Source organism: Aristolochia californica, unplaced genomic scaffold, assembly GCF_029961685.1.
Source record: "Aristolochia californica isolate CCGP_79_NKW_82.1479 unplaced genomic scaffold, dmAriCali1.0.hap1 SCAF_13, whole genome shotgun sequence".
Classification (NCBI taxonomy): domain Eukaryota; kingdom Viridiplantae; phylum Streptophyta; class Magnoliopsida; order Piperales; family Aristolochiaceae; genus Aristolochia; species Aristolochia californica.
In genome coordinates, this window is record NW_027181804.1 from 13,345,584 (window position 1) to 13,367,542 (window position 21,959).

The 21,959-nt window shown below is 40.1% G+C and overlaps 2 protein-coding genes across 2 annotated transcripts; both read right to left on the reverse strand.

Annotated features, from left to right (window-relative positions):
- Nucleotides 1-899: 899 nt before the first annotated feature.
- LOC137947668 (3-oxoacyl-[acyl-carrier-protein] synthase, mitochondrial-like) lies at nt 900-1,364 on the reverse strand. The gene has a single exon (XM_068793453.1). The coding sequence runs from the start codon at nt 1,362-1,364 to the stop codon at nt 900-902; it is 465 nt and encodes a 154-aa protein (XP_068649554.1).
- A 138-nt stretch (nt 1,365-1,502) lies between these two features.
- LOC137947669 (probable sphingolipid transporter spinster homolog 2) lies at nt 1,503-10,453 on the reverse strand. The gene is made up of 3 exons (XM_068793454.1): nt 10,265-10,453; nt 1,662-2,259; nt 1,503-1,579 (listed from the first exon to the last, which is right to left on the reverse strand). Exons 1-3 carry the CDS (start codon nt 10,451-10,453, stop codon nt 1,503-1,505), a joined length of 864 nt encoding a protein of 287 aa, XP_068649555.1.
- Between the last annotated feature and the right edge of the window lie 11,506 nt (nt 10,454-21,959).

Below are 21,959 nucleotides of genomic sequence, written 5' to 3' on the forward strand. Positions count from 1 at the left end.
AAACAACAAGTTGAACTATCACCTGCTCCAAACTGGAAACTTCTACTTTGATATTAACAACCCTTGTGTGATCTGCCCCAACGGTTGCCTCATGGCCAAAATGCAGCATGTCCCGAACCAAAGTATGTTGGAGGTCTGGCTTGGCAGCAGCAATGTTGCTGGAATTGGGCTGAGAAGTTGGTGAAAAGATTACCCAGGGCTGTAGATATATGTGTGCTCCATTTGCAGACAAAGCATTCATCATACTGTTCATTATCATGTTGACCACAAGCTTCCTTTTAGCTCCCTTACCAACCACACCCAAATAGGAAGAGTTCTGCCCCAAATAGAAAGCAAGAACAACTTCCTCATAAAACGCCTTCATCATAGCAGGAATTGCAATAGGTGAACCTATGCCCATTATAGAAGGGTCCACACCAACAACAACTAAATTCCTGGATACACCAATAATTGGTAATGATGTTTGCTCTGCAACATTTTTCTCCACAGAAATCACAGCATAGAATGCTTGCATCCTCTAAACCCGCATGCCAACATGGATAACATAATTCAATCTAGTGTTGACCCAAACCCCTCTCTCAATGACATTTATCTACTTAGGAAGAATGCAAAACAGAAATTGATCAGCACTGCCGGTGTTTTCATTCTGCACTACCACTATTTTCAGCACTAGTTTTTGGCTGTCTAGCAGCAATGTTTGCTGCACTGCCAAAACAGCATTGTGGCCTTGGCTATTTGGCAGCACTTTGTTCTACACTGGCACAATAGACATCATTTGGTGGAAGAATCCATGAGCCTCTCCAAAATAGAAAACATCATGGAATACAAGATCTGAATTGTGAAGATTTATGGTTGGGTGAGCAATTCCATAGGGTAGTGCCACGACAACAAATATTGCTTCAACTGCCCCCTGCGGCCCCAAAGCGATGGCTAGTAGCACCCTTTGTTGAAAACAATGCCAAAGCTCCTGAACTAGCATGCCCCGTAATTGCCCCTATTATTGCATTGGATTCAACCACAACACGCAGTGTAAATGATATGGCTTGAGCATTGACAAAATCCAATTTATTCGGATGAAGGGCGGACTGTTGTAGCACAGTAGTCATAGCAAAAATTGCCCCCCACCCATCAGTATGTGGTTGAGTAATGTGATCAGCGTCACCTGACATTTCATAACCACTAATTTCAGCATAAAAACTGACTCCAAGTTCTTGTGCATGTTCAAGATCCTCCAACACCCTTACACCAGAACATTCACCAATTACAAAGCCATCTCGAGCAGAGTGAAGTGGTCTAGAACGTAAATGGTGATACTTTGAAGGTAATGTTCTGGACGGGTGCTTGGTTATGTAGAAATGACCCATTTGGCAGCCTCAAGCGCTTTAAAAATGGCACATGTAGTAAGAACAGTAATTACATTTGTTGTTGGCCCTTTTCGGCCAGAATTAGCTACATCCTGTAGAGGAGTACCTATTGTACCCACAACAATAGATAATTGTACTTCATATGTCAATGTTGCTTCTACTCTCAGAACTATCAGCACTGTTTTTAACAGTGCCACTGTTGCAAGCACTAGTTTCTACAGTGCCACATCAGCAGCACAAAAAAAATTGTTGACGAACCCATGAGCGCACAAGCTGTCCATCTTGATGAGTGCAAACGTTCCTCAGCACCATCTGTTGTGTCCTTAGGTGTATCAACATCTTGAACTTCTGTAACACCACTCTCCACAGGTTCCAGCACTATTTTTGATGCAGATGAAGCAAAGCCTTTCAACTGCAAAGGCTTAATAAAAAAGCCAAGAATAACAAATGGAAGCATCAGAATTGCCTCTCCCCAAAATGCATATCGCCAAGTAAGATGACCTCCAACCAATCCTCCATAAACATAACCTAATGCCACCCTCGTTGGTATACACATGAAGAATATTCCAAGCCAAGCTATTTTCTGAGTTTTAGATGCATCGTCATCAATAAATGGAGTCGCAAGACTTATAAATGAAGCTTCTCCAAAGCCAACCAGCATACGGCATATGGCAATGGACCAAAAGTCAAATGAACTACCACAACCAGCTACAGCTAAATTCCAGACTGATAATCCAATCCCAATAAGCCTAAATGGATTGTGGGTCTTTTCCAATGATGCAAATATAGGTGAAGCCACCAGGAGTCCAACCATAAATGTAGATGACAGAATAACATCAACAATAATAAAAATCATCCCCACATCATATTTTCCACCATTTCCAGAAAACCCAAACTGCTAAGTAGAGAATTACAGTACTCCCCCTATCCGTGAGGCATTTCATCATACAACTGCTCGTCATCTTCCATTTTTCTTATCTCCTCTAGATTAGCTCCAACCAGTCTATCTACTAGAGCCCCTTTCTGCACTGTAATAGCAGTAGCTAGTGGACAATTCATCCTACTGTTCAACCCAACCACAAAAAAATAATTCACCCCCCATAGAATTATCTCGACCAATCCTGGAATACCCAAAAAAATTTCATCTCCAGTTTTTCCAATGTTGGCTACCTTCACATATTCAGAACTCCCACCTGATTGAAACTTTTCCATGAATAGGGCCCGAGCAACATACATGGGACCCAAAAAATTAAGCCCAACGTTGCCAAATTGATAAGGAACAGACTCACTTTTGTTCGTTCTCAGCAATAGAAAAATAAAACCTCACCCATAGAATAGTTTGTAAAACATCGAGGGATTTGAGAAAAGAGAAGACAAATTTTGGAGAAATTCCTCTCAAAACTTTACCCCAAATTTTTTCAAAGTTTGTTTTCTGCTACGCTGCCGAGGTCATGCTTGAGAGGGAGAAGTGTCATTATGAAGCCAAAGCCCACCGAATTTTTTTCTAATAGAACCTCACCCTTTTCTAATGGCAAACAACAGGATGTCATGGCCAAAATTTAGAATAGGTCTAGTCCGAAGAACCTTGAGGTTGATCGATGAACAATCCTCTTGGTTCATCTACAACAGACTACGACTTTGAATATTAGGTCGCATCCAAGTCGTCCAACTCTGGCGATGTTTAGGACGATTTCAGATTTGAGGTTTTTGACTCAGGGTCCCTTTTGCTAGATTGCGCCGCTGGAATTCCGTTGGATTTTTCTAGCCCGTGGCCTTTCTTCTCGTATGAGACTAAGTCTGCTTGAGCGATTTTAGGTCGTATGACCTTTTTTCTGTGGCAGTGAGATGCCTTTCAATTGTAGACCATTCCTACGACATTTTAATGGAAGATTGACGCATCTCCTGTTTCATCTCACATACTAGGGTGCGCACATCTTGATACATCTTACCTGTTATTGTACACAAATTCGGGAGTATGGTAAGTATTTCCTCTCGGGTTGAAGAATCCATTATTGTGTTCCCGCTCTGATAACAGTTGTTACGGTCCTGGATCTGACACGACGATTCGTAGGGAGGAAGAAGAGAAAGAAGAAAATCAAGCTGGAGAGAAGCTTGAAAACCCTAGGTTCTTTGAGGAAAACGCACACCCCTGAGCTCGTTGAGGAGAACTCAAAACCCTTGTTTACGCTAAATCAATACTTGCCTTTTCTCATTACTCTTACCCCTTTAAAAGGGTTCACCATTACAAGGTTCAAGATAAAATATTACAAAAATGCCTCTATGACCTATTAGATCTTTAACTGAAATAAAATAAAGTAAATTCAAGAAAAATAATTAATTAGACTCTAAATAACTTAATAATGATATTGTGTGCATAACACCATTAGGCCAACCAAGGTTGCATTCATTCTAGTCAAGGGTGACACCCTCCTTATTGTCAGATATGCCGTCTTGACGGTCACTATGCTGATTATTGCAACAAGCATTATAATTGAAAGATAGGGCCCAAGACCACATGACCAAGGAAAGCCCACATATATAAGAGTATTATAAGATTGGCCAAATGACCAAAGAAGGCCCACAAGATGGGCCCAAGCCCATAAGAAGTAGGACCCACCATGATTACCACGAGCTGGCATCCTTATCACATAAGTTGAAAGATCAAGGACTCACATAAGCATCTTTGTCTTATAGTCACGTCCTAGAAGAGTTCTAGTTTGAGTTATATTTTTCTTTTATCTATATTGAGTTATTTAATTATGCTAGGACTTATCTTTTAAGTGTTAGAGTTTAGGTGCAATTGGGACAAAGGTAGTTTTATTGTAATTGGACTCTACTGCCTTCCTCTATTATAAATAGAGGTTCATGTACTCTGATTAGAATAAGTTTACGAAGTCAATGAAGTTTTTTTTTTTTCCATAAACTCAACATGGTATCAGAGCAGGTTCTGTGAGTTGACTTGATCAACCCACAGAGATAATGAGATCCTTTTCTCTACACCCTAAACCCTAAGTCTAGTTTCATTGTTATTTTTTTTAGTCCCTACACCCATAGTTTGCTTTGAGATTTTTTACCTCTATAATGAAATTTTAATATTAAAAATTACATATTTAAGGAAAGATATTTGAGTCTAATTTCCAAGGAAAAATGATTTTTTCCAATCGGAGTTATCTACAGAGAGATAACGATATTTGAATGAGCAAAGGTCAGATCGCAAAAATTTTTGAACAGCAGCAGAAAGCTTCAGATTCCTAGGTATTTTATGATATCAAGAACGACTTTATATGGAGAAAGATATGTAAGTCTATTATTTTACCTATTCAACCAAAACTTTATCTTAGATATCTACAAAGAGAAATCGATATTGGAAGTAGCAAATGTCAGATTGAAAAAGAGGCTAAAGAGACTTTATAAGGATAATTATATATAAAAATAAAGATATGTAAGTCTATTTTCCAGCCAATTCTCGGTATTATTTTTTCTTAAGGAGATGTTGATCTTGGAATAGTCAATGGTCATTTAGGAAAAAAAGGAGAAACAGTACTAAGTTAAGCGAGATGATAGAGACCGAAATCTATCAGATTATTTATCTTTTGATAATTATATTTTATAAAGAGAAGTTATACATGGATGAAATTTATTTAAGTCTAGTTTCATAATGAGAAAATTTCATGTCAATCTGATCTATATTTAAAGATATATTCGCATTGGAAGAATCAAATGTCATGCTAGTATTATGTTGTATTGAAAAATCAGAATTTATGCCAAATGTTTTGCGTCACTTTTTGAGTTGATATATCAGGAAAATATCTCACTTATCCCTGGTTTGAGGGCTTATTTATAATATCTATTATTTGGGCTTATTGCTACATCTATGATATTTAGTTCAAGTTGGGATCACTGCCATTACTTCCCAACTTGAGGGGAGAAGTAGAAGAAGTACAACAAAGATGTATTTTATTCCTTATGTAGTGGATAAGTTTACGTGACCAAAATATTCAAGAAAGGGGGAGCACAAAAGATGAAGCTTATGCATCTAAGAAAAAATATTTATATTGGATTATGATTATTTCATGGGTCGTTCTAAGAGGTTTATAATTTTGGTTTGTGTTATATGTGTTGGAAGATGGTCGTGTTACATTACATCTGCTGCTATTATGTCTCTTTGGATGAGACATTATTATTGACGAAGGGGTGGCCTCAGTACCTTTTTTCATACCATAATTTATTTGACTCTCAAAAATATCACGGTTGGGACACCATGAGAGTTGGTGCCTGGATTGGGACACCATGATAAATTTAACTCTCAAAAACTAGCACGGCTGAGATACCATGAGAGTCGGTGTCCAGATTGGGTCACCATTATAAATAAACCTACTACCCCCCTGTAATAGCTTTTATTACTCCTAGCACTTGAGAGTCGTTGTCTTGTGGAGGGACACGGTGGTGGACACTTCAAAGCAATGTCGATAGACACACTACCTACAGAAGACGGAGTGTGCCCTACATCCAACATTAGGACTGAAGTATGGAGCAATGTCTTACCGGCTAGGTGTGATTTTTTCTCTCACTTATATTATGCCAGTAGGGCCTCATGGAAGGACACAACAGCATGAGGGAGAGTGTTGGAAGATGAAGGCATATTGGAAGATGTGCCATTTTACACAAAAAGATTCTGTATATCATTTGTTGCAAGCTGGGAGTTTTTTATGTTCTCTCACCCCCAGCTTGAGGTGAAGTGTTGAAAGATAGGGCCCAAGCCCACATGACCAAGGAAGACCCACATATCTAAGAGTATTATAAGATGGGCCACACGACCAAAGAAGGCCCACAAACCATGCCCAAGCCCCTAAGAGGTAGGACCCACCATGATTACCACGAGCTGGTATCCTTATCACATAAGTTAGAAGATCAAGAAGGACTCACAAAGGCATCTTTATCTTATAGTCATGTCCAAGAAGAGTTCTAGTTTGAGTTATATTTTTCTTTTATCTATATTGAGTTATTTAATTATGCAAGGACTTATCTTTAAGTGTTAGAGTTTGGATGTAATTGGGACAAAGGTAGTTGTAATCGGACTCTACTACCTTCCTCTATTATAAATAGAGGTTCATGTACTTTGATTATAATAAGTTTATGAAGTCAATGAAGTATTTTTTTCTTTTCCATAAATTCAACAGTTATGCACGCAATGAGTCTAGTGAGTCTCGTGCCTCCTCTTGTTGAGGCTTTCACTAGATCATGCTCTCTCAATGGATATGCGCTCTTTGACTGGTTCTTGGACATTGGGATTTCCGATCATATGTCCAATAACCCATCCATCCTGTATCAATCCACTCAATACATGGGTAAGGACTATAATTGTAGGGAATGGTGCCTCCTTATCTATCTCACATACAAGTATTCTCTCTCCTACCTCAAATATTCTTTTGTTAGATGTTTTAGTTGTTCCTCATCTCACCAGAAATCTTCTCTCCATCAGTAAATTAACACAAATTTTCTTTTATCCATTACATTTACTAATAATCTTTTCACTATTCAGAATTGTCTCACAGGAGATGGTGTTGGAGCATGGAAACCCTACCCTTATTTTTATCCTTAATAGTAAATCTTTACATGCTTCCTATGATTTATGACATGCTCTCCTTGGACATGTAAATCATTTTGTTATTTCTTCTTTACATAAATAAGGACATCTTTATCTTGCATCTTTATTGCCCTCTCCATCATTATGTAGTACATGTCAACTTGCGAAAAATCATCATATGCCATATCCAAGTCATGAACATAGGTCGTCTCATGTGTTAGATCTTATTCATTGTGACATATGGGGGCCCTTCACCTGTCAAATCCCATTTAGGATTTGCTTATTATGTTATATTCATTGATGATTTTTCATGTTTCAGTAGGCTTTATCTTTTGAAATTCAAATATGATGTTTTATGAAGTTTATACATAATTTCAAAAACTTGTGGGAAATCAATATTCTGCCCATATTAAAATTTTCCCAAGTGATGGCGTAGTTGAATTTAATAGCACTTGCTTCCAAACTCATTTTCGTACCTTTGGCATTCATCATCAACTTTCTTGTCCATATACCCTTGCCCAAATGGGCGTCTTAAAAACAAACATTGTCATGTGACTGAGACTAGTTTGGCACTTCTTTTTTATTCCCATCTCTCTCCTCGTTTCTGGGTTGAAGCCTTCAACACTACAACTTACATCATCAACCATTTTCCCAAATCACTTCTTCGAGGTAAATCACCATTTGAACTTTTATATGGTTCCTCTCCGAACTATGAAAATTTTCATCCCTTTGGTTGTCATGTTTATCCTTGCTTACGGAGTTTCACAGGAGGAGGTCTCACGGAAGAGTCTCAATTAACAGTGTTTTAGTCGTGTTAGTTTTCTATTTATGTTCATTTGTTTTGTTGTTCTATGATTTATCTTTAGTGTTTAACTTTGGGTGTAACTGGGATAAGGGTAGTCTAATTATAACTAGATTCTACTTGTTTCCTCTATTATAAATAGAAGATCTTTGTACTAAAATTACATCAAGCCAATGAAGTTTTCAATTTTCCATAAATTCAACACCTCTAGAACTAGTTCATTGTTTTTTTTATTTACCAAGTATTTGTCAATTTAAAATGAAACTTTGTTACCAGTTGAATTTATGAAAAAGAGAAATACTTCATTGACTTCATATAATCAGAGTACATGAATCTCTATTTATAATAGAGGAAACTAGTAGAGTCCAATTACAATTAATCTACCTTTGTCCCAATTACACCCAAACTCTAACACTTAAAGATAAGTCCTAGCATAATTAAATAACCCAATATAAATAGAAGACTAACATGACTAAACCACCTTTAAACTAAAACTTTTTTTTGAGACCTGCTTCCATAATAATTTTGGCTATGTAAGACTTTTTATGCCACCTCACATGATCATGGTGGGTCCCATATCTTATGGGCTTGGGCCCATCTTCCAACACTCTTGGATATGTGGGCCTTCCTTGGTCTTATGGGCTTGGGCCCATCTTCCAACACACTTGGAAATGTGGGATTCCTTGGTTGTGTGGGCTTGGGCCTATCTTCCAACACTCCCCCTCAAGCTGGGCGTGAGAAAACATCATGAACTCCTAGCTTGTTACAAATGATGTATATGCTCTTCTCGTAAAATTGGCAGTCCTCCATATCTTCCAACACTCCCCCTCACGCTAGTGTTCTCTTCTATGAGACCTAGTTTCCATAAGATAAGTGAGAGTAAAATCACTCTAAGCCATATGAAATCACTCTAAGCCATATGAAATCACTCCATGATGGACTTAAAACACCTAACCAACACCCAACCATGATGGACTTAAACTCCCAACCGAAGCAATGCGCAAAAGGTTGGCCCAAAGATGTATGTGAGAGTAAAATAAAGGATGGTAGGAGTAAGGTTATCAAATAACCAATAGGTAATGGGTAAAAAAGAAGATAGGATGCTAAGGTCACCACTTCTTCAATAATAGTGTCTCATCCAAAGAGACACAATAACTGCAGCTGAAATGGGTCTGGGCCCCATATAACAAGAACCAAAATAATAAAAATCCTTGTAAAGGACCCATGAAACAATCTGATGTGAGCATCTGCACCAAATAATATGCTGACCAAGGATTATGTTGCGAATACCTCAAAATAATAATCCAGCCGGAGAAAAAGAATCAAGTTGAGCTGAGTCAGGTATCACCAATAATTACCACAATTATTACCGCGAGTCAGGATTCTTGATTTTCAATTTACTTGCTTCAAAAAAATTCTTCTCAGATGCAAAAAGTTCATCTTTTGTGCTCCCCCTTTCTTGAATATTTTGGTCACATAAAATTTACCACAACATATGGAATAAAATACATCTTTCTTGTACTTCTTCTACTTCTCCCCCTCAAGCTGGGAGGTAATGGCAATGTTTCCAGCTTGAACCAAATAACATGGATTTCGTAACCTAAAAATGGGTAAGTGAGATATTTTCTTGATATAGTTAATCAACAACAGCAACTCAAAACGTGATGCAAAACAATCAGTTTAAATTCGGATTTTTCAATGCAACAAGATACTAGTATGACATTTGATTCTTCAAATGCGAATATATCCTTAAATATAGGTCAAATTGTTGAATTTATGGAAAAGAGAAATACTTCAATGACTTCATTAACTTATTATAATCAAAGTATATGAACCTCTATTTATAATAGAGGAAGGTAGTAGAGTCCAATTACAATAAAACTACCATTGTCCCAAATACACCCAAACTCTAACACTTGAAGATAAGTCCAAGCATAATTAAATAACTCAATATAGATAACATACAAACATAAATCAAACTAGAACTCTTCTAGGACGTGACCAGAAGATAAAGGTGCCTTTGTGAGTCCTACTTGATCTTCCAACTTATGTGATAAGGATGCCAGCTCATGGTAATCATGGTGGGTCCTACTTCTTATGGGCTTGGGCCCATCTTGTGGGCCTTTCTTGGTCGTGTGGCCCATCTTATAATACTCTTAGATATGAGCAATTCTAGCTCATTTTCATAGTCCGAGTGACTTGCCTCTTCATAAGTAGTAGACTCTTCATCATCCTCAATTCCATGAGTCCTATATCACTCTCTTCTTCATCGGAATGGCTGGACTCTTCTTCCATAGCATCCCAAAGTGAGATAAAAACTTTCTTGTTCTTTTTATTTGGATATTTTCTTAAGGATGGGATTCTTCCTTCTAAGTTTGGGCATTTTTTCTTTCTATGCCATGGTTGACCACTTAAAAAATAAACATCAGATTTCATTAAATATTTTTCATTTTGAATTCTAACATGGACTTTTCTATACATTCTTTCAAGTTTTCTAATGATGAAACTCACCTTATCAGAGCTCTCCTCACTAGAGTCATTTTTCACACTAGCTTTGGCCTTAAGAGTAAGTCTTTTTCTTTTAGATTTTTCTTCTTGTACTTCTTGAGGTTCCATCTCATATGTAAGGAGAATTCCTAGAAGCTCTTCCAAGTTCATTGTTCTGAAGTTATCATTCTCATGAATGGTGGTCTTCTTCATTTCCCATGACTTTGGAAGTGCCTTGAGAATCTTGTCATTTTGCCTATAGAGGGAAACCTCTTCTCCTAAGATGTTTAATTTGTTTATGATATGAGTGAACCTAGAGTTTAACTCAGCTATTGATTTGCTAAGTTTCATTTTAAAATCATCATATTGGGCAATCAATAAACTAATCCTAGAGTCCTTGACTCTAGTGGTTCCTTCATGTTTGACTTCTAATTTATCCCATATTTTCTTTGCGGTCTTACATGTGGAGACCCGACTAAACTTATTTGGTCCTAAGGCACACAACAACAAGTTGGTGGCCTTGGAGTTTGTTTTGAGTTGTTTTTTGTCTCCCTTAGTCAACTTATTAAAGTCCATTGTGACAGGAATGCCATTTTCTAATTTTTGAGCCTCAAAGGGATCATTCTTTGTCACGTACCAAATATCAAAAACCATAGATTGGAGGAAGAATTTCATTCTTACCTTCCAACATCCATAGTTTACACCATTTAATAGAAGGGGATGGTTAGTGGATTGTCCTTCCGGAAGGATCAATTTATATTGTGTTGGAAGATAAGCTCAAGCCCACACGACCAAGGAAGGCCCACATATCTAAGATTATTATAAGATGGGCCACGTGACCAAGGAAGGCCCAAAAGATGGGCCCAAGCCCATAAGAAGTAGGACCCACAATGATTACCATGAGCTAGCATCCTTATCACATCAGTTGGAAGATCAAGAAGGACTCACAAAAGTATCTTATCTTATGGTCACGTCAAAGAAGAGTTTTAGTTTGAGTTATGTTTGTCTTTTATCTATATTGAGTTATTTAATTATGTTAGGACTTATCTTTAAGTGTTAGAGTTTGGTGTAATTGGGACAAGGGTAGTTTTATTGTAATTGGACTCTACTACCTTCCTCTATTATAAATAGAGTTTCATGTACTCTGATTACAACAAGTTATTGATGTCAACGAAGTATTTCACTTTTCCATAAAATTCAACATCTTGACAAGTCATCTTAATCGAATTTCAAAATCAAGTAAATTTTGACTCAAATTAAGTATTGGCCTGTTTTGATACCAACCATTTGCCCACAATTTGATCTAAACATGATTATTATGACCCAAATGCAAGATGAAGTGACACTCATTAGACATCCTTGAATCTCTAGTCATTGAAATCATCAGCCACTGGCACTAGGAAGTCGATTTGGCTCTTCTCCACCTTTTTGCTTTGGCTCTTTTTCCTACTTTGGAGCACGAAAGGCCACATCTGCTACCATTCATATGAATCTAACATTTAAACACTATTTCTCTAGACACAACCTCAACCAAGTTGGTGCGCAACATTCTTTCAACGCGGCGGGAAGTCTTTAGATGTCCAGGAGCGATACACTGAATAAGAGTTATCCAACTCATAGCCTCGTGTGATCTGTTCAATAATAAACTTGGTTGTATGACACAGAGGCTGCCCATCTAGCTATCTCCATTTGCAAAGGGAGGTGTTAGTACAGAGCCATAACAAGTTCCTTTTTCAAATAAAAAAATAGAATCCACCACAACACATAACAAACTATCACAAAGATAACGGATAGAGTTCATAAGGTTGATGTCACATGCCAATTTTACTTACAAAAATTAAGGGAGTGACTGCACCTGTAAAACTTATCCATCACCATACTACCTCTTCTCTTCTTAGGCTATAGCAATCAGACCACTCCACCTTAATAAAAAAATTTCAGCCATCTAATGTGAGTATCAAATGTGAGGAATGGGAGTAAACTTCTTGTTTTTCCAAATATTTCTCCTAGCTATTGTTATGGACCCAATAGTGAGCCGAGTCAGACGGAGACACCATGGCTGAGTCAATTACTTTGATAGAGTTAGCTATGTAGCCATTTAGTTTATCTTCAAGTTAAATGCCCTAGAGGGGCAAAATTGTAATTCTCTCTGGAACCTTGGATCATGAGTCCTATTTAAGGGATGTCATGGAATGAAATGGATAAGCAAAAGTTACAAAGGATCTGTGTTCTCCTCAACGAACTAGGGTCGGCGTTCCCCTGGAACCCTAGGTTGTGAACTCCCTCAAAACCGTAGGTTACAAATTCCCTTAGAGCCAGGTTATCCATCGCCATTCTTCCTCGTCTTCGTTCTCTTCTTCTTCGTTATCTCCTTCGTCTTCCCTTGTGAATCTCCGTGTTGATCTAGGACCATAACAGTTTGGTATCACAGCAGGTTCACAATGAGAGATTCTTCTTTCCGAGAAATAGTTGCAGCAACGGTCCGACAGGAAATAGCCACAATGAACACAGAAATAATGTCGAAAATGGAAGCATTACGCACAAAGTTAAAATCAGCAATACGGGATGAGATGCGTGCCTTGTGCACAAAAATAATGGAGATACTTCGGGCTGAAATCGAAGCTCTTCGGGATAAGGAGTCAGAGCGAAGGGTCACCATTTCGGAAGAAGACGGTGTTTGACCTCAAAGCTCTGCGGAACGGGCCCAACAGGATTTGCCTATTTTAGTTCGGCCAGATGCATCCATGGTCGACACTGTTGCTGTTCACTGACGGACAAAGCCTCCTCAAGTCAGGAATTTTGGTGACAACGGTGAGGGGCGAAAGGTTAGCATCACCTCCACTTCTCACTCAACAATGACATACTCAACTCATCAACATCTAGATCAGGTAAGTCTTCGAATTCCTTGATCCTGTGTGTAAAAATTGGAGAAAGACAACCCCTGTTTGGGATACCGGTCAAGATCAGAAAATTTTCCGTTGTGGGGACGTCAAATTTTTTTTCCCAGCAGCTTCTGTTGTGCTTTTTCTGCTGGTTAATCTTGGCACGTCCCACTTACCCGAGATGGTAATTGGGGATAGTTCTTTAACTCTTTTACATAAGGAGACTGCCATCACAATTTATTTTAATGCATTTGATGCTCTTAGTGAGTGGAAGCATGAGGGTGTAATGCCTTTGGAAGTCCCCGCTGCTGCCAAGTTGAAATTTATAAGCAAGCCTTCTCAGCAGGTGATACTCGATGATGATTATACCTTCACTACACCTTATTGTGGGGGTGAAACAATTGATAGAGATCCAGAGAAGCTTGACACAAGTGACAAAAACTTGCGTTTGTGTCTGGAGAATAGCAGAGAAGAAATTTCTTTAGTTGCATTGGCATCCAAAGAACCCATTCTCTTCTATGATGAAGTGGTTCTCTATGTAGATATATCAGCTGATAGTGGAGTGTCACTCTTACCCGTAAAAGTGAGAGTAATGCCAAATTATTGGTTTCTTCTACTGCATTTTGGCTAAGAGTTTATGGAGTACTTATGAGGTTGAGGGACACATGATTGTATTGTAGTTTTGGAAGTGATCCCCATGTGAAACAGGAGATTAGTTTACTGTTACAGAAGGGTCCTCTTTGTCTAGCCAACAGACCTATGGAATTAACAGCTGCTCTACAGTTTCATGTTATTGGGTGGGCCACACTTGTGCATGCTCTAAATTTCAAGGAGGTTCCTACTCGTTGTGGGACTGATGTAGCTTGCAAGATGTATGTTGAAATGCTAAGAAGAATTATGACAAGAGTTGGGTGCAGAGTTCTTGAGCAGCATTCATGTTGTGCTACCTTTGAACACCCAGTGTGTTTGCAATATGATGTGAGATACTTGGGTTCTGGATTGGATGGGTCAGTAAAGACTCTTCGGCATAAAGGCTATCTAAATTCAGATACTTCACAAGCAGGCTACCAACTCATGTTATCAGAAGCAAGCTACAAGCTCAAGACTGTTGCTCACTCAAATTCTTGTACCGCAACAACTACACGGTTTGGCTTCTCTCGCACACGGCAGGGTAATAATCAAATATTTGACACTGTCGACCTTGCTCTTCCGAATTTTTCATATTTATCTCAGGCATTTTGGATTTGAATTCCCCAGCCAGTAAAAGCAATAGTAGAGCATCAATTTCAGTCGTTTCGTGCTGGCCAGCATGTTGCTTCTCATGCTCTTCTTAATGTGGTAACTTTGTACATTACTGTTATGGACTCTATAGCATCAATAGTTACCAACAGGCGTAGGAATTAATGAATGTGTTTTTCAATTTCCATGTAATTGTTTCTTGGTTTGATTTTGTCTTTGGTTTGGGTTGGTTTAGCATTTATTGGTTTGAACCATTGACCCAAGAGGTCTTTAGGGTTTTGGACGTCCTCCACCCTATTTAAGGGGACGGCTAGGGTAATGAGAATTATGAATTGAGTTCACTTTAGCTAGGGTAATTTAGATAAACAGGTCAAGAGCTCCTTCAAACTCTCTTCCGTTTTCCCCCTAATTATCCTTTCCGAAATTCAATTCCCGTCAACCCCTCATTCCATCTCAACGTCAAGCAAGGTAATGAAAGGAAGAGAAGAGAGGAGGGTGACAAGATCCATGGCTCGTGAGGATCTTAACAACGTTGTATCAGACAGGTCCACCCTCTGTGATTCCTCTTCTCCAGAGGACATACGTCAAGTACTTTCAAAACTTCAACAACGATCCACTCTTCAAGGTACTGAAATTTCTCACATCAATACTACCTTACAAACACTGGAATCATCTCTACAAACCATCCTCCGACAACTTGCTGCACTTCAAGCACCAACGCCACCACCAGCAACCAATTTTCAACCACAACTAGTTCCCCACCAACAATTCACGCCACCACCAAATCCACCTCTGCGCCAACCAATGGGTTCAATGGCCACTCATGCACAAGGACCATCAACGGTTCCCAGGTACTTTAAACTTAACTTTCCTACATATGATGGCTCTAAAGATCCTTTACTGTGGTTCACGAAATGTGAACAATTCTTCTATCATCAACAAACGGTGGAAATGGACAAGGTTACTTTGGCCGCCTACCACATGCTAGATGAAGCGCTCATTTGGTTCCATCACTACCGAAATGTCCATTCCATTCAGGATTGGCTGCACTTTAAACATGCTTGCCAGTTGAGGTTCAGACCTCCAGCTAGCAGCAACCCAGTGGGGGAATTGATCAACTATAAACAGACCAGCACCTTAGAAGTTTACCAAAAAACGTTCGAAGAAAGGTTGGCCCGAGCTAGTGAATTTGTTCCTCCTCACCTACATATTCAGATTTTTAATGCTGGATTGACAAAGGCAGTCAGATTGGAAGTGGAATTACTTGGTCCGACAAATTTGGACTTAGCAATGAATTATGCCAGAGCTGTGGAACACAAACAGAGAGTTCTAAAAGAGTCTTTACAAAGAAAACCATTTTGGAACAACAGAATACAGGGTACTGCATCCGGTCCACGTTTTGGGTCCTCTGCCCCTAACCGAGCAGATCAGGCTACCAGTGTGCCTCCACACTCTATGCCACGTAAATTTTTGACTAAACAGGAAATGGAAGCTCGAAAGGCAAAGGGCCTATGTTTTAATTGTGACGAACAATTCCTGCCCAGACATACCTGTAAACGTTTATTCAGTATTGAACTGTTGGAAGAAGAATCAGAAGAGCTTCTTGAAAATGAAATTGTTGAAGAGGTACAACAGGAACTAGAGCTCTCCCTCCATGCCATGCATGGCCTGCGTAGTTCTAATACCATGCAGGTAAAGGCCAGGTTACATCATCTCATGCTACATGCTTTAGTTAATTCGGGCAGCACACATAATTTTATAAGTGAACCAGCCGCGCAACAATTGGGATTGGAAATTCAACAACAAAGGGGACTCTCAGTTTCAGTGGCCAATGGGGCCAAAATTGCTAGTGTGGGGTTATGTGCTAACACCCCTTTCACCATTGAGGGGCATTCCTTTCAGGCAGATTTACTAGTCATTCCATTGGCTGGATTTGATTTGGTGCTCGGGGTCAAATGGCTCCAGTTATTAGGACCAATATTATGGGACTTTCAGGCTCGGACTATGACATTTTCAGCACCACAGGGTCAGATTACATTACAAGGCATTGTGGCACAGGTACCTAACGCACTTCACACTTTGCAGCTTCAACACACTAGTGATGATCAGTTAGCTCCTTACAGCATTTGTGGATTTATTTAATGATCCTACGGGTCTACCACCAGTGCGTCATTGCGATCACCGCATTCGTTTAAAGTTGGGAACTGATCCAGTAGTGGTGTGGCCTTATCGTTACCCGCATATACAGAAAGATGAAATAGAATGACAGTGCATGCATATGCTCGCTCAGGGTGTGATCCAGCCCAGTCGATCTCCTTTCTCTTGACCAGTGTTACTTGTACGTAAAAAAGATAAATCTTGGAGATTTTGTGTCGATTATAGGCAACTCAACTTGCACACAGTTAAGGACAAGTTCCCCATTCCAGTCGTGGACGAGTTGCTGGATGAGTTACATGGTGCTACAATTTTTACCAAATTAGATTTAAAATTGGGCTATCATCAAATACGAGTTCACCCGGCGAATGTGGAGAAGACTGTCTTCCACACACATCACGGTCATTTCGAGTTCCTCGTCATGCCCTTCAGTCTCTCCAATGCACCCTCCACCTTTCAGGCCCTCATGAATGAGGTCTTTTCATCACTTCTGCGCAACTATGTGTTAGTCTTTTTTTATGACATTCTGGTCTACAGCAAAAATTGGGAAGAACATCTCCACCACCTCCATCAGGTATGTACCATTCTACGCTCTCATCATTTGGTTTTGAATAAATCAAAATGTTCTATGGGTACATCTGAGGTGGCATATTTGGGCCACGTCATATCAGCTATGGGCGTGAAAGTTGACCAGAGCGAGATACAAGCAGTTACAGATTGGCCGATTCCCACGTCCATCATAGCATTAAAGGGATTTTTGGGCCTCGCGGGATATTATAGAAAATTTATCCAATCTTATGGCCAGATAGCAGCACCACTCAATAACCTGCTAAAAAAAATGCCTTCCACTGGTCTTCTTCAGCAGAACAGGCCTTAGCCTCAGCGCCAGTCCTACAATTACCAGATTTTGAGGGAGACTTTGTGGTGGAATGTGATGCATCTGGGGGAGGTATAGGGGCAGTTGGGACAACACCACCATAAGTTAGCTGCATATGAGAGGGAATTGATTGGGTTAGCCAAGGTTGTCCAACATTGGCGACCTTATCTTTGGGGACGATCGTTTCTTATTCGTACAGATCATTGCAGCCTCAAGTATCTTCTTGAACAACGCCTCACCACATCCCCACAACAGCATTGGTTAACTAAACTCATGGGCTTCGATTTTACGGTTCATTATAAGCCCAGTAGTTCGAATTTGGGGGCTGATGCTTTATCACGTCGGGATATTTCCGCCACACAACTTTATGCTATCAGTCACCCATGTTCACTGGTATTAGATTCTATGCGTGAAGAAGTACATCAATATCCGGATCTCATGTCATTATATCAGGATATTCAACAGGGGACAGCTGCTCCTCGTTGGATGATTCAGGATCGTCTCATTCTCTACAAAAACAAGATCTTTTTGCATAATACATCCCCACTTCTTCACACCATCCTGTCCTCTATACATGATAGCACACATGAGGGTCGACAGAAAACATATTTCCGAATTAGTCGGGACTTTTACTGGAAGGGCATGAAGAGCACAATTGCTGATTATGTAGCTGCTTGTCAGATTTGTCAACGAAACAAGGCCGAATCTTTAAGTCCGGCCGGCCTATTGCAACCTCTGCAACTACCATCTCAAATCTGGTCTGATATTTCCATGGACTTCATTGCTGGACTTCCCATTTCATCAGGTAAATCGGTGATATTCGTCGTCGTTGATTGGTTTTCAAAATATGGGCACTTCCTTGCTTTGGCGCATCCACATAGCTGCTCAGGTTGCTCAATTATTTATGGACAACATTGTTCGATTACATGGAATTCCCTCATCCATTATCAGTGACAGGGATGCCATTTTTACCAGTATCTTTTGGAAGGAATTATTCAAATTACAGGGCACCCAATTGGCATTTTCGTCTGCCTATCATCCACAAACGGACGGCCAAACAGAGGTTGTCAATCGCACGATTGAAATGTATCTTCGTTGTTTTGTGGGGGACGCACCTAGAAGATGGGTGAAATGGCTTTCATGGGCAGAATTTTGCTATAACACATCTTACCACACAACACTGGGCACTACTCCTTTCAGGGTAGTTTATGGCAGAGATCCACCTCGTTTGTTACCATATGAACCTAGGGCATCCAAAGTCGTCACTTTGGGCCAAGCATTAGTTGAAAGAGATGCTATGCTCACTGAGGTACGTACACATCTGCAGGAGGCCCAACACTCTATGAAACGCTTTTATGATAAGAAGCACCGGGAGGCATCTTATTGCCCTGGAGACTATGTGTGGTTAAAGCTTCAACACTACCGCCAGTTGTCCCTGACTGCAGCCAAGCGCCATAAGCTGTCTCCAAAATATTATGGTCCATTTCCGATATTGGACCAAATTGGGCCAGTGGCATACCGCTTGCAGCTACCACCGAAAGCAAAGATCCACAATGTATTTCACGTCTCCCAATTGAAGCCCTTCCAGGGTGACTCGCCCCTACTACACACTCCACTGCCGCCACTAAATGAGGGCAGAGTCCTTTCTATTCCGGCTCAGGTAATACAAGCATGCCACATTCAAGGGGATTGGGAAATTCTTGTCCAGTGGGCAGATGCCGATCCCAGTGACACCACATGGGAGCCGTTATCAGCATTTCGACTTTTATATCCTTCCTTTGAGCTTGAGGACAAGCTCTTTCTCCAGGAGGGGGGTGATGTTATGGACTCTATAGCATCACGAGTTACCAACAGGCGTAGGAATTAATGAATGCGTTTTTCAATTTCCATGTAATTGTTTCTTGGTTTGGTTTTGTCTTTGGTTTGGGTTGGTTTAGCATTTATTGGTTTGAACCATTGACCCAAGAGGTCTTTAGGGTTTTAGACGTCCTCCACCCTATTTAAGGGGACGGTTAGGGTAATGAGAATTATGAATTGATTTTACTTTAGCTAGCGTAATTTAGATAAACAGGTCAAGAGCTCCTTCAAGCTCTCTTTCGTTTTTCCCCCAATTATCCTTTCCGAAATTCAATTCCCTTCAACCCCTCATTCCATCTCAACGTCAAGCAAGGTAATGGAAGGAAGAGAAGAGAGGAGGGTGACAAGATCCATGGCTCGTGAGGATCCTAAAAATTACATGCATTACTTCGAACAGGGGTTCAGCGTGTGCAAATTCCCCTACCACTCACTTTGTTCCAAAAAGATTGTTGTTGTATGATAGCCATCCTACAGGCATTGCTCTTTCAGCACCGGTTCAAGCAATTTTTGGGGACCTCTTGCCAGTTGCATTGGAACTTGTGACAACATGCAACTGCTCAACCTATTGTGTTTGCTCTCAGAGAACGATACCAACAACCGCTAAATAAATTGAGCAAGTGAAGCTCTTGATCCAGAATCTTGCTGCAAAATTCAAATCATGTAGGCTCTGAACCCTTGCAAGCAAACTCAAGGACGAGGCATTTGTGTTGTTGTGGAAGGGAAATACTCCATATGTTATCCACTTCTTTCCCAGCCAGGCACTTATCTTTACCTTTAAGGATTATTTCTTGAAACTTTTCAACTTCAAGCCAGACAGAGAGGGATATTGAATATGGATTGGTGGTCACTTCGCATTGGGTCAGGCACTGTAAAAACAGCATCCTGCAAGAATTCTGGGGCCCCATGCACCCATTTAGGAAATGCATCAAACAATGACAAGGTCAATTGGAGATTCTTGTTTACAGGTTTATGGGGTGATCTCAATCCCTCAAATTGGCAATGGGCTCGATGAAGTTCTTACTCAACTGGAAGTTGCTGTGGATAGTGAATTTGCCCCACACCAGGATGGTGACATAATCATATACTATGCCATTAGCCATTTTTGTTGAGTTGTTTGCTGGAAAACTTTCTCAATGTCTCAAATCATCTATACAATTAGCTGTTTTGATGTGCTACAGTCACTTGCTGTCACTGAAAATTCTTCAATGGGGTCCATGTGTAGACCTGTTAATTTGTCACATGATTCAAATTCTGCGATTTCTTGCCATGAGCATGGAGGATCTTTCCTTCAGATCACAGGGCTTTGGCACTCACATGCTGTTGCTGATAGTGGATGGTTGATAGGTCCAAATATGTGTGGGAAGTCCACACTTTTGCGTGCTTCATGCTTGGCTGTTATACTCTCATAGTTGGGATGCTCTGTACCTTCAGAAATGTGTATTTTGACAATTGTGGATACGATTTTCACACATACTGGTGCAACTGAAAAAATCATGATTGGAGAGAGTACCATTTTTATAGAATGTAGGGCGACTACATCGATTCCTCATGTAGCTCTCAACCCGTGGCATGTGCATTCAAACAGCACTCTGAGATCACTTCTATCCGTGGCATGGAACTTGTTTTTCTCTGTCGACTTTCACTAGGAGCCTGCCTAGAGAGCTATGGTCTTTAGGTGCCTCTCATGGCTGGTGCACCGGAATCGGTGGTGAAGGCTGCATCAAAAGCCAGTCACTCGATGACAGTTTCACTCAGAGTAAACTCAGGCCAAGTGAGAGTACATCACAGTTTTCTAGCCTCCATGTGGATTGAACCAAGATGCCTTAGATACATTACTTTGTCTTGGCAGGAGATCAGAGGTCAATCTCAAGCAGCGTGCTCAAAGGACTTTCACTACTAGAATCACTCAAACTACCGATGCTAAAAGTGCTTGTAGACATGAGTTACAAAGGAAAAAAAAGTTGTTTCTTTTGCAGGTAGAACCAGTAGGACTGCTTTGGCTCCCACAAAATTTCCGATAGACACAATTCAAGGGGGTGCTACTTGGGTTGATGTAGATCAGTTCGGCAAGCCTACCCTACCTTAGAGCTCGCAGACAAGCTCGTTCTCCAGGAGGGGTGTGATGTTATGGATCCAATAGTGAGCATAGTCAGGCGGAGACATTGTGGCTGAGTCAATTACTTTGACTGAGTTAGCTATGTAGCCATTTAGTTTATTTTCATGTTAAATACCACAGAGGGGCAAAATTTTAATTCTCTTTGGAACTTGGATCATGAGTCCTATTTAAGGACGTCATGGAATGAAATGGATAAGCAGAAAGTTACAAAGGATCTGTGTTCTCCTCAACGAACTAGGGTCGGCATTTCCGGACTCCCTCAGAGCCGTAGGTTATAGACTCCCTTAGAGCCGGGTTATCCATCTCCTTCATCTTCCCCTATGAATCTCCGTGTTGATCTGAGACCATAACAACTGTGTTTTTTTTTTTCTTTTGTTTTGTGATAGAGCTTTATATTGTTGTTCAAGTTCAGTATTCTTCTTCCAGTAGGCAATTCTATTACATGATAGCTTGTCTACCACATTATGCCTTTAAGCATTAGCCACATGGCTTTCATTTACTTTCTTCAAGGCGACGAACTCTTTCTTGGGCATTGCAAACTCATGTCTTTGAGCATTGCATATTTCTTTCAATTTGTTTAGAATATGAATGGAT